This window comes from Puma concolor, chromosome D4 (assembly GCF_028749965.1).
Source record: "Puma concolor isolate L17-30 chromosome D4, mPumCon1.1.hap2, whole genome shotgun sequence".
NCBI lineage: Eukaryota > Metazoa > Chordata > Mammalia > Carnivora > Felidae > Puma > Puma concolor.
In genome coordinates this window covers 90,791,001-90,803,877 of record NC_141679.1, presented here as the reverse complement: position 1 = coordinate 90,803,877, position 12,877 = coordinate 90,791,001, and the positions used below count along the sequence as shown (strand labels likewise).

General features: G+C 61.3%; 1 protein-coding gene across 8 annotated transcripts in view; it reads right to left on the bottom strand.

Annotated features, from left to right (window-relative positions):
- Positions 1-3,757: 3,757 nt before the first annotated feature.
- The window catches only part of NTNG2 (netrin G2), a 67,548-nt gene continuing 58,428 nt past the window's right edge, over positions 3,758-12,877 (bottom strand). For 3 of the 8 annotated variants that reach the window (XM_086684351.1, XM_086684352.1, XM_086684353.1), the window contains 6 exons: positions 10,447-10,521; positions 8,878-8,979; positions 7,910-7,978; positions 7,215-7,382; positions 5,331-5,465; positions 3,758-4,709 (listed from right to left, as the gene is read on the bottom strand). In XM_086684351.1, coding sequence (XP_086540477.1) covers positions 4,474-4,709; positions 5,331-5,465; positions 7,215-7,382; positions 7,910-7,978; positions 8,878-8,979; positions 10,447-10,521 — 785 coding nt within the window. In that variant the 3' untranslated portion in view covers positions 3,758-4,473. The remainder of the gene's footprint in view (positions 4,710-5,330; positions 5,466-7,214; positions 7,383-7,909; positions 7,979-8,877; positions 8,980-10,446; positions 10,522-12,877) is intronic. The other 5 variants (XM_086684358.1, XM_086684354.1, XM_086684355.1 and 2 more) reach the window with 4 other exon arrangements.

Genomic DNA, 12,877 nt, shown 5'->3' with positions numbered 1-12,877 from the left:
ACACAGTCACAGGGACTCTGGGGGCCTGGTCGGCCCGTCGTGTAGGAGGAGCACTTGGGCCAGGCAGTGGGGACTCCCTGTGAGGAGCTGGGGTCTCGTTGCCCCGGAGCCCTGGTTCTGCGCCCCGGGAAGAGGGCTCCAGGAGGAAGCAAGAATGAAAGAACGGGGTTTTGCGTTTCTTTTTCAACTGCAAAAGACCCCCCTTCGGTATTCAGGACACATCGCTCAATTTTCATAAAGCAGGTTGTAAAGGAGGGTGTATACAAGATGAGGCCTTTATTATTTTAAGAAATAAAACAGAGGGAAAAGGCAGCAGCAAACAGTTCAGTGGTGGAAGCTTGGTTCTGCACTGGAGAGACTGGATTTGCACCCTGGACTCTGCCTCTTCCTGGCTGTGTGACTCTGGGCAGCTCACCCACCCTCTCTGTGCTGGATAGCCATTGTTTCTTTGTGGCTTTCCTCTGGCTGGGGAAGAGAGACCATCTCCCTTGGTAGGGGGTGGAAATGCTGGACACAAGGCAGGGCCCGCCTGGTGAGGACCCAGCAGGAGGCAGGCCTGGGACAAGGGCAGTGCCCCTGGCAGCATCTGGGCCCTCGGGGACGGCAGCGAGGGCCTCTGGCCACCGAGGGCGGGATACTGCCTTGCCTTCGTACATCTCGCTCCCCTGACACGTGCCTTCGAATAATCTTTTCTGCTCAGGTCACCCGGAGTTGGGTTTTGTGCTGTGCCTAAGCTCTCTGACCAGGACACCTTTGGAGCCTCAGTGTTCTCGGCTGTAAAATGGCTTTGTTAATAAGGCCCACTTCTCGGCTGCATTGCCAGGATCCTTGAAATGATGGTCAAGCCTGACCACGGTGCTTATGACTGGGTTTAACAAATGCTGGCAAAAACTGCGTGGGTTTGCTTTATGGAAAAGTACTAGAAATGTATATCAGAAAATATTAACTGTTATTAGCTCCGAATGGAGGATTGTGGGTGGCTTTAATTTTAAAATTATTATTATTTCGCTCTTCTGTATTTTCTAACTTGCCTGCAGTCTGATTTGTGTTCTAAAAAGGAAAAATAAACAACCTTCCCCTCCCTGGGCCTTTGCCCTTAACTCTTCTGGCCTGAGATGTGCCGGGGTCCTTCTGGGACTGGGGGAGGCTGGCCTAGCCAGGAGTGCAGGGCCCAGGCCAGGGGTGCAGGCAGGGGGCGAGCCCCCTCCGAGCCCTGCCCACCCCGGTCTGCCGGGAGATGCTGAGGGCTGATCCCGAGGCGCCCATAAATGTCTCATAACTGTGACGCATGGCAGTGGAGGCAGAAACCGCTAACACGGCAGTCCTGTTTATTTAGAGGGGGCAGGTGGGGGCAGGGGGCAAGGCGAGGCTGCCTGCCGAGGGGCGAGGGGCGGGTGGGAGGCATTTCCCAGACAGCAGAGCTATTCGGATGAAGCCAGGCTCCCCAGGGCTCTTTGCTCTGCCCGCCTTAGAGCTCACTGCAGGAGCGCAGGGAGGAGGGAGAGGCAGGCAGGAACAGAAGTGACTGCAGGCCCCACCCTGGGCCCCCCGGGCGGATGCCCCCTGCCTGGGGTTTCCAAGGCTGCCGTGGCCCTGGGTTAGACACTGGGCTCTGAAGTCAGGCTGACTGGGCTCAACTCCTGCCCCTGGGCTTAGCTAGTGTGCTTTCAGGACAGTTGCTTCTCTCCTAGCCTCCCTTGGTGGACCTCCACTTCCCCTTCCCAGAAATGGGTATGACAGTCGCTTCTGCAGAGGACAGTGGTCCCCTCACCCTGGGGCAATTTTGCCCCCGATCTGCAATGCCTACATCCACCGTGGGTTATCACACCAGAGAAGGGGGTGCTAGGATGCCGCTAGACATCGTAGGGTGCAGAGGACCACCTCCCGCCACCCTCCTCCCAGAAGCATCCAGCCCTGAGGTCAAAGGCACTGAGGTGGAGAAGCCTGTCCTGGGTGAAGATGAGCATTTAGTGCCACAAAGCGTGCACGGCGCCCGCAGATGGCGGCTCACATCCAAGCCGGGGCACGGGGACCTTGGCCTCTTGACCTCTCAGAAGCAGGTGTCGAACCTGAGCTGGTGGACGGGGCGAACTGTTTCAGAGAGGCTGGGCTACGACTCTGGGCCCCGCTGACCTTGTTTCCTCCTTCCTCCCAGCTGCCTGGAAAATGTCAGAGTTTTCCAAATGGCCGCTGGCAACTTTCCCTGCACCCTCCTGCTGAGGTCGGGGCCCGAGTGGCCTCCGCAGGGACCCGGGCTGCCGCTCTGATTTACGATGAGCTGCACCTTCCGGCCCTCGCTCAGACCAGTCCCAGGGAAGCTGACACAGCGCTGGTCCAGCCGAGAGAGGTCGGAGAGGACAGAGAGCTGCCCACCCACAGAGGCCCCTTTCCTTCTGGACCCCTCACTCAGGAGCTTTCCAGGGACACACCCAGGGCAACACAATGGAGAGTGTGTGTGGGGCCAGATGGCCCCTCCCTCACTTCTGCTGACTGAGCACCAGGGGGAGGGGTAAGAGAGCAGGGCCAGAGCCCTAAACTGGGCCAACTAAAGCTGGGTGGGGAGTGGGGGGGGGGGGGGGAAGGGGAGGGGCCTTTAAGGAACTTTCTAGAAGCCCCACCCATTGCTCCTGCTTCCATTTCATTGGCCAGAACTGTGCCACGTGCCCATTCCTATACACACGGAGCCCCAGAGAGGTCTTATTTTCACTGGGAGAAGTTCTGTCAGTAAGGAAGAAGGTGAAACCACGGGGGGCCTACAGAAGGCACTTCCTTTGGGAGCTGCCCCTGCAACCTGGTGTTGGGGATGGGAGCTGAGAGACGCCAGCAGAGTAGGCCTTTGGCCTTGAATCCTATTTCATAACCAGTTGTATCTCCCCCTTCCTGTGCTGCATTACAGTCTGGTTGCCCTCGAGGCCAAGTTTTCTTGAACTGGGTTTTAGCCTTGCTTTGGGGGCGAGAGCGGGGGAGGCAGGTCTAAACTTCCCAGCCTGGAAAAGAGTGGCTGCAGGTGCAGGCCGTAGAAGCAACTGGGAACCAGAACCGATCCGTGAGGTTGGGAATCTTCTGGAAGGGAGCCGGACCTTCTTGAGAGCAAGCAGTGGGAAGTACAACCACCCAAGGGCAGGACAGACCCAGGGGACCCTCCCATGGCAAAGGGCCTCAGTTGATGGGTCCCATTCTTCAGAGTGTCCTGTCACAACTCCCCGGCTGCCGCTGGGTCCCCTTGGCCACCCCATGTGTGATCCTTGGGAGGGAAAGGGGAAGCAGAGGGGGGTCCGCTGTGGATTTCGTCTACGGATTCCAGCTCGGGGCACTGGGAGGAGGCTGACACTGGGCCTGAGACACGGGTCTGAGAGACAGACCCATCCTGATACATACATCGGAGCATGGGAGTCAAGCTCGTAGGATGTACCATGTCACTTCACTTTGACTTCTCAGGACATCAATGTCCACCACGTGCTTTTGAATTCAAGGACAGCTGGGGAAAAGTGACAATAAACTTTGGACTTTTTCTTTTTTTTAAGGGAAAGGAGGAAGACAACGATCTGGGGGAGGCCCTAACAGGTGGGTCACGCCTGGCCAACGGGTGTGAGGGCTCCGCTATCCACACCGGCAGGAAGCAGGGCTGACCGCTGTCATTCACGGAAGGGCCCGGAAGCGGGGGGAAGAGTTTCTCCACGGCTATTTTGGGCTCCTCTTTAAACTCGGAACCCTGCTGAGCGGACACGAACACAGAAAGAAAACAGCTCCCGGAGGCAGCAGTGAGCAGACTCTTTACTCTGGCGGATTATACACCATCAACCACCTGTTCCGGCTCGTGTCCCCCTTAGAGGGGCCGGTGAATACAAACAAAAATAGTTCTCTACAAAACCAAGTTTCCAGCCTTCCCAACCCTCCTTCCTAACTCCCTCCCCCAGACGGTGAGTTCCTTGGTCACCAGGCCTCACGGAGTCTGGTGGGTTGCAAAGGAAAACAAAGAAAGAAGAGTTGTAGGCAACAGGAGTTCGGGGTCCGCTGGCCTATGGTAAGCCAGGGACAGGCGCAGGGGGTGTCTGCAACAGTCGCATATGTGTGTGTGTGTGTGTGTGTGTGTGTGTGTGTGTTGGGAGGCAGACCTGGAGGTGTTGAGGTGAGAATTTCTCCCCACCCGCTGTCTCACCACCAGCAAAAAAGAAAAAAAAAGAAAAAAAAAAGGGTGGGGGGCGGCGGGTGATACAAAAGAAAACCTAAGACCCAAATCGCAGGCGGCTGGGGCCAGAGCCCCCACAGCGCCCCCTGCGGCGGCGGAGGGCAGTGCCAGGGCGGGGGCAGGTGCCACTGACCGCGGCGGGAGGAGGCGGGAGGGCTCTGCTGTGTAGCACCTGGGAGCAGCTCGGGCCGCACCCTTCTCGCCGCCCGGCCTCGGGCGCCGGCCCCCGGGCCCTCGAGCCCCCAGGGCCGCCCCCCGGGCGCAGGGTCCCCTCCGGGCCGGGCTCAGCAGCCCAGGCGGGCGGCCAGCCCCAGCAGCAGCAGGCAGCCGAGCAGGGTGGCGGGGCGCGGGGCGGTCCCGGGCGCGCGGTCGCAGTCCAGGCCGCCGTCCTCCGCGGCGGGGTCGCAGCGGGGCTGCTCGCAGCGCACGCCGGTGTAGCCGCGCGGGCAGGCGCAGCGCTGGTTCTGCAGGCAGGTGCCGCCGTTCTGGCAGAGCAGCTGGTCATCGTCACACACGTTGGCTGCAGGGCGGAGGGGCGGTTAACGCGGGCGGTGGCCCGGTCCACCCCCGCCCCCCTCGGTGGAGCTTCTGCGACTGGGACGGGCCGGGGGTGGGGGGGGGGGGGGTGTTGGAGGCCCAGGGCGCCCTTGGTGAGAAACGCCCCAGCGTGGATGGTGACGGTGGCCAGGCGAGAGCTGGCCCCCGTCTCCTTCCCGCCACAGCCCTCGGCTCTCCCCGCCTATTGGTCTTGCGACGCACCTGCTCTCTCTCCTCCAGAGCTTTGCACCTGCCTTTCCCTGTGCCAGGAGCGCCCTTCCATTATCCTTCCCAGGCTAGCGCCCACTGTCCTTTCGGTCTCGCCAGGCCACCGCTTGCTCGGACAGCTTCCCACCCTCCCGCTCCGCAAACCCGTCCTCGTCAGCCAAATCCCACCAACCGCCAACTCCGCCTCTGCCTCCGACTCCCCGCTCAAGCGGCCCCCGGATCCGCCTCCTCCCGGTTCCCACCTGGCACCGGCTCCATTCCCCGGTCGCCTCATGCCTCGCCCTCCGCCCCGACACGCCCCTCGGCCGCAAGCCCCGCCCCGACGCCCGTGGCCCCGCCCCCGGCCGCAAGCCCCGCCCGCCGGGCGCGCACTCACGGTAGCAGCCCTGGCGCCAATAGTGCGTCGGGAGGCAGTCGTCGCACTTGGGTCCCGCTGCGCCCTCGCGGCACTCGCAGAAGCCGGTCTCGTTGCACCGGTCGTGCACGGAGCCGATCTGGTTGCAGTTACACTCTGGACGGGCACGGCGTGCGGTCAGGGCGAGCTGTGGGCGTCCTCCGCACCGACCCCCGCCCCGCCCGGCCCCGCAGATACACCCCACACCGTGTCACGTGCGCCCACGGCTGCCCGACGGGCCAGATCTCGAGGGAAGGCGGTAGCATCCCTTAGCCACTCCCTCCCCCTGGCCCCGGGGGCAGCCCCAACCCCTCTCTGGGCCTCAGCCTCAGTCTGTGTAACTGGAGGGAGCGCTGAACCTTCCCAGATCCAAAGGGCTTTAAGATCCATGACAGGTGGGAGGAGCCTCATCGGGGCAGGGCATCCGGGTCGAGGGGCTACTGCGGGAGCAGGGAGCACACAGGGTGGGAGGAGGCCTCCAGCCTCCCTCAGCCCCTTCCCTGTTGGTTTCTTGGCAGGCCTCTGCTCTGTGGGAGGGGGCAAAGGTCCCCACTCTGGGAATCCTTGAAGCAGAGGAGGCAGAGAGAGGCAACGAGAAAGGAATGTATCCGGGAGGCAGGGAATGCCTCGACTAGGATCGGGAAGCCCCACCCTGTCCCTACAGCTGGCCAGTGTGCCATCGGCAGCACGATTCCATTTGGGTCACTTTAGAGTCGATGGAATTATCTGAAGGCCAATGCCATAATTCAGACTGACCGCTCCAGCCCTGTGGGCAGCCCCTCCTCTGTGAAGCCAGAACTGACCTGGTGGGCGGAGGATGGGCAGCGGGATGCCAAGGGGGCTGGGCACCCGAGGACCGAGCACCGGCCTCCAGTGGAGACAGAGGCAGGGGTGGTGGGCAGCCCTTCCAGGCTGTTGGGCGCTGGCTGGGGCCTTGGGTCTGGCCTTTTGGGATGGCCTGCCTGTGCCCGGGCCCAGGGCCCCCACAGATTGCTTCTCTACCCCCAAACCAGTCCTGGAGCAGAGTGTGAAGAGAGCAGATGGAGTGCCCCCTGGGTCTTATAAGCTGGGCCTCTGCTTATGAAGCACTGGGGGGCGCCTGGGTGGCTCAGTCGGTTAAGCGTCCGACTTCAGCTCAGGTCATGATCTCATGGCCTGTGAGTCCGAGCCCCGCGTCAGACTCTGTGCTGACAGCCTCTGTGCTGACAGCCTCAGAGCCTGTAGACACAGATTCTGTGTCTCCCCCTCTCCTGCTCATGCTCTGTGTCTCTCTGTCTCAAAAATAAATAAAAACATTAAAAAAATTACAAAAAAAAATAATAAAAGCACCAGAAGGACTTTGTTGGAAGAAAAGCTTCAGCCACGAAAAATGGGTTGAAAACCTTTGATCTGGAGGCTCCTGGGTGGCTCAGTGGGTTAAGCGTCTGACTCTTGATGTCGGGCTCAGGTCATGATCTCACAGGTTTGTGAGTTCGAGCCCTGCGTCGGGCTCTGCCCTGATGGTGCAGAGCCTGCTTGGGACACCCTCCCTCTCTCTCTCTCTCTCTCTCTCTCTCCAAATAAATGGACTTAATAAAAAAAAAAAAACCCTTTGATCTAATCCACTTCTCCGTTTTACAAGCAGGGAAACTGAGGCCCATAGCAAGCCCTAGAACCAGTCTTTGTAACTAGTGGTTCTGCAATTCCAGTGCCTGTGGGAGGTTCCTCATAGAGCGGATTCTGGAGCCTTCTGTCTTTGGAGACGCCCAGCTGACGTGGCCCCCCCGCCTTCCCGGGGGATTCGGACACAGGGGTCTCGGGACCCCGCCCGTCCGCCCCACCAGCAGCGCCCACGCCGCGCCCCGCAGCCCGGCGCGAGCGGCTCACCGATGCACACGTTCTCGTCGTCCAGCTCGGCGGAGCCGTTGCGATAGTAGCCCAGACGGCAGTGCTGGCAGTGCTGGCCTCGCGTGTTGTGTTTGCAGCTGACACACGTCACCACGTTCAGGAAGTCGATGTAGCTGCAGCGGTTGGAGTGGCCGTAACACTCACAGTCTGGGCCGGCCGAGCGTGAGAAACACCACGGGTCAGTGGGCCAAGGGAGACCGGGCCTTCCTGCCACCCCCTGCACCGTGTATTGGGGGAAACTGAGGCACGGGGCGAGGACAGACCGGCCCGGGGCATGCAGGGAGCAGGAAGGTGCCGCGGGCCGCCAACACTTCCCTGTCCCAACGCGGGAGGAGACAGGAGGTGTGTTCGCCCAGCCCACGGGTTCCCACCTGGGCCCGGGGGGCAGGGATTCAGGGAGGGCCAGCGGCTCGGAAGGATGCCCGTGTGATGCTGTGATGCCGGGGCGACTGGCAATGATTCATGCAGGGAGGGTGGGTCGCGCAGCCAGCGTGAGCGCAGGAAGGACCGTGCCTGGGGGCGCGGCGCTCAGCGCGGCACCCCCACCCCCACCCCGGGTGACTCGCAAAGGGAAGATGCGTGCATGGGTTCCGGGGCGAGATGGAATGGGCCAGGAGCTTCCTCCACATGCTGCTTTGGAAGATCACTGGACAGAAAACGCCCACCTGCCGGACCTTTTATTATTAGCCTGAGCTGTTCTGCAAACGTGATTGGCACCAGAGGGCCTCCTCTCGCACAGCCCCCTGAGAATGGGTACTGTCTTAGGGTTTGTGCCCCGGGCGTCTCTTTCCGCCCCCCTGATAGTCTTGGCCTGGCTTTGGACTCTTACTGCAGGTACACGGTCCCACCCACACCGAGGACAGCCACCTCTGCGCCATCCTGCCGTTTCTCCCAGCCCTCCCCCTGCTCCAGGGACTGGGCGAGTCCCAAGACTGCCGGGCAAGGCATCCCGAAGGCATGGGAATTGGCTCCCCGTCCCAAGAAGGCAGCTATCCCTTGGTGTCCCTCCTAAGGGGCTCAGCACCCCCTCGAACAGGAAAGCCAGTGTGACTGCCCTTGAACAGGCAAGACGCTGGCCGCCCTCCTGAAACACCATCTGTGCATCTCTGGAGGACCGAACCTCCCTTTCGTGATGGGAGAGGAAGGAACTGACGAGGTCTTGGTGGTCAAGGGCATGGGAGACCTTGGAGAAGCGAGCCTCGGAGCTGTGCCCAGGAGGAGGCGGTGGGCCTGCCACACCTTTGGCCTCCTGGACCTGCCCCCTCCGCCTGTCCCCCCGGGAGCAATGAGAAGGTGAGCCATCTCCCAAGTGTCTCAAGGAGTGGCACCGGTGACCCCTGTGTTCCAGCTCTTGCTTCGACCAAGTCGGGCCCCTGGGCTACACCTCCCAGGGGAGCTAGGACAGGCTATTTCTGGAAGCTCCGGTGCCTGCCCTGTGCCTGCCCACTGTGCTTCTGACTCATACCTGCTCCCAGCTCCCTTGGGGAGGGAGGACTAAGGGAAGAGAGGCTTGGTTTCACCTTGACCCAGCTACTCTGGGAGGGGTTTCGGAGCCAGACATGGGTCCTCCGTCTTGTATCACCGTTTTCCAGTGCAGGTGGGGGGAGAGGTGGCTGAATCCAGCCCGGGGCCATCCTCTTACCTTGGAATTCTTCAATGGGCACCACTTCAGCAGATTTGGGCTTGAGCTGGAAAGGTCTGGAGGCCGGGGCAGGGGCGGGGGCAGCAGCAAAGGTGCCCACAACTTGGAGAGACGAGAAATACGCTCTTTCGTCGCCACGGTCCAGCTGCCGAGGGCAGGCTGTCCGAGCCCAGGGAAAGCGCAACGGAGGGTCCCACGGGGCCCTGGGCACGTTCACCTGCTCAGATCTGAGGGGGCACAGCACATCCGGGAGCCACGCAGAAGCAGCCCTCTGCCTCCGGTGCCCCTTCGGAGACCACTTACACACTCGGCTGGATTAATTCTCCCAAATTACTTCTCTAGCCCCGGCATCCCCCGACAGCATGCTAAGTGCTTTGCTGACGCTGAATGATTTTCTGACTGATTGCGAATATCGCTTAGCTCTCTCCTCTCCTCTCCAAACTCCCGTGGGCATCAAACCCAGAGTGTGCACCTGGCATACGAGGCTCTGGCATCTCCCTTTCTGAAGCAATCCCCACCCCCCGCTCCAGCCACAGCGAGTCCTTTCCTATCCACGGACCCCCCCTGCCTGCAGGTGTATCGAGCCATGAACCCAGACAGCACCTGCCTTCCGCATCACAACTCCCTGGGGCCCGGCCCCATCTTTGTGAGTGAGCACGACACTATCCCGGCAGCAAAGTCGGCTCCGCTTCCCTCTGGGAGTCTGCGGTGCCCTCGTCGGTCCCGTCCGGGGCAGGGTAGCGAGGGCTCCAGAGGCCCCATCACCAGGGAGGGAGTCAGGGGCCTCCAGCTGCTGGGAACCGCAGACCCTCACTGGTTGCGGCTCTAGCTCCAGAACTGCCTGCCAGCAGAGGGCGCTCAGAGCCCCGCTCACGGCTCCTGGAGGGGCCCGGGTTGCTGTCCAGACAGGCTTTCGGACCTAACGTCCAGGGAGCAGGTGAGCTGGGCTGGGAACGGCCTCCCGACTTGGAGGGTCGGGCAGGGCCCCCGTGTGCTTCAAGTGAACGTCCATCGAGGCTACAAACGAGCCTGTGCGCATCTCCTCCCCCTGCTGTGGGACACTGAGGCTCTGGGCTTGGTATCGACACCATCGACGGCGCCCCCTGCCCCGTTGGCGGGATCCCACCGCCAAGCCTTTGCCCCGGCTGGTCCCGCCGCCACCTGGGATGCGCTCTCTTCCTTCATCCACCGGTAGTCGGCCCCTGGGTCTGAGGCCGCCACCCCATTCCTGCAGGAGGGCCTGACCCTCTCCGAACTCCCCTCCCTGCCCTGGGGGGTCCTGTAGCTGACAGTGGCAGGGCAGGATTCCCGTGGTCAGGGCAGAGTCCCCACTTAGCTCCGAAGCCCATGGGGGGAGTGTAGGATTAACAGGGGTTGCGTCTGGTGTCGTCACACTGGATCCCTCTAAGAAGGTGAGCGCTGGGGTGTGAGCAGATGGCTCTCTGAGGCCCCTCCCCTCAGCTCCCGAGCCACCCCCCCCCCCCCCCCCCCGCCTCCCGGCACCTACACCTGCCAACTCCGCTACATAGGGAGGGGCCTGCAGTCTAAGGAACTTTCCCGCCCCCATACCTTCTGCACTGGAGGGCATCTGGGGCCCGGGGGAGCTCTCCCCGAGGGGGGCAGCTGTAGATGGCCTGATCCACTCTTGGGGGGAAGAAAAGGAGAAGCCCAGTTATGCGACAGGGTGGGGCTGGGGGATTTGGGGGGCACCCGGAGTCATCACACACCCATAGGACCCTTAGCAGAAGCAGCACGGTCTACACTGGCCAAGTGGAACTGGGTCCAGGTCTAGGGGAGAGGCAGCGTCTACACCTACTACAGCCTGTGACCTGAAGCCAGAGAAGAGGGGGGCGGGGCTGAGCCCAAGAACCTGCACACTTTGGGCCATCCTTTCTTCGACGGGACACCTGATTATACGACCCTTCTGCCCTCCCTGTGTTGTCCCCGAACCTACTGAGGGTAGAGAGGGATCCAGTCCCGTATTTGGGCGCAGACCTTTCTGTGCCAAAGTCCCTGGCTGATGGCTGTAAAGGGGAGCAGGGGTCATCAAACGCATCCAGAACGGTCTTTGAAGGCTGCCTGTCCAACACCAACGCAGGGACCGGAGCCCCTCCACCATCTGACCCGCCCTCCCCAGCCCACAGCGTGGGCCCATTTTCGCCAGGGACCGCGATGCGAGTCAACCCCCAGGGTCGCCGTGCCTGTCCCCAAGACTAAGCGGCCACAAAGCGGGGGAAGCGGGCAGGGCTGGCGAAGGCAAGGCATGGCTCTGCACTGAATTTCAACAGACAAACCCAGAGGGACAGGGGAGAAATCGGATTCTTTCCACTTCTTAAAGGGATTACGCACGATGCCGGCTGGTGGGGAGAGACAGAAAATCTACCAGCTAAAAAGTGCAGGAGACTTTCCAGCTGGGCGCTGGGAGCCTTTGGGCATCGAATTGACATTAATACGGGGCTCAGTGAGGAGAAAAGGCTGCAGGACCCAAATTGGCAAGGGCTTAATTAGAGCTGAAACAAAAGCAGCCCCGGAGCCTTTTTGCTTTAGAGCCTTTCTCCCACTACCCTCTGCGGGCGAGGATTAGTGGTCCTGAGCAGCTCTTCTTGCCCCACAGCCTCTGCCCTCCAGACAGCTAGACATCGGCAAGACGGAGAAACATCTGGGCCAGAGGGTCACGGGCCCAGCTGGACTCCAGTCAAAGAGTCTGAAGCACCTGTCGGGAGGCACGTGGGGGGGACTCAGGACCTTTCTGGGGGGCTGGGAGCCGGGGGCAAGAAAGACCCCTGGCTGGGCTCTCTGGGACACGCTCAGGTGCGCGGGAAGAACAGTCTCACCGCGGCCTGTGTCGTGTGCCAAGGCCAGATGGAGGTCCCTTCTGTTCCTTGGGAATCAGGGAATGGCTCCAGCTGGGGGGGGGGGGGTTTGGGGTGGTGCTGGGTGGCCGTGGAGGCAGCTATCTCTCCTCTGGAGTCGGTGAGCCCCGAGTTCGAATCCTCCCTGCGCGTCTCTGTAATCCTATTTATTACCTTGAGCGGCTGCCTCTTTCTTTCTTCTCAAACAGCTTTATTGAAGTATAGTTTACGTGCCATGAACTCCACCTGCTTCTTCCCAAGCCTTAACATCCTCACCTGTGGGACCAGGAACTAACGGTCCTATCCCCTCGGAACTGTGGGCCCAGAAGTCCACACTCCGCCAACTGGAGGGACCGTCATTATTAGTGGGGGTCCACGTACATGGGGACCAGGGAGGGCACAGGCTTCAGCTGCTAGGAGGAGCGATGACGTCCGAGACACGGGCTGCTGGGGTCACTGTCACGCTGGAGCCACCTCCTGCCCCAAAGCGCCCTGCCGCCCTCACTGGGGTCACCACGCAAGCTGACCACGACCCACTGAATGAGGAGTGCGCCTTCTCACCACCTGGGTCCCGGGGACCCTCGTGATTCACACCCACCTCACCTGGCTCGCCGCCCTGATCTGAGCCTCTCTTTACCTCCCAGCCGTGCAGCTTGCCCTGAACCGCGTGCACCAAATCCGAAGCAGCTCAGAAAATGGGTTCAAGGTTACTCCGTGTGTGTGTGTGTGTGTGTGTGTGTCCGGTCCCCACCCAGACAGACCACTGTTTGTAGGCAGACACAGCACCCGCTATAGCGAATTTTGCTCCCGTATCCCCATCACAGATGTTGCAAAATCAAGCACAAGCCTCAGGCGGCCAGCTTATGTCCTGGCATTCCCAGCATGGACCCGGCCTTCACCCCAAAGAGGACCCCTGGGCCAGGAGGCTCCCCTGTAACTCCTGAATCTCCTGATCAGCCCCTGCTTCCTGCAAATACCGCCCTCCCTGTGGAGAAGGGCAGAAATCAAGAGTGGGGGGGGGGGTGTCACCCTCTGGGTCCCACGGAGGAGCTAAGCCAGATGGCCCAAGAACAAGGGGGACTTTTCCTCCGCAGGTCTGTGCGCAGAGGAAGGAAGGGTCACAGCACCGTCCAAGGAGCGAGGCGCCC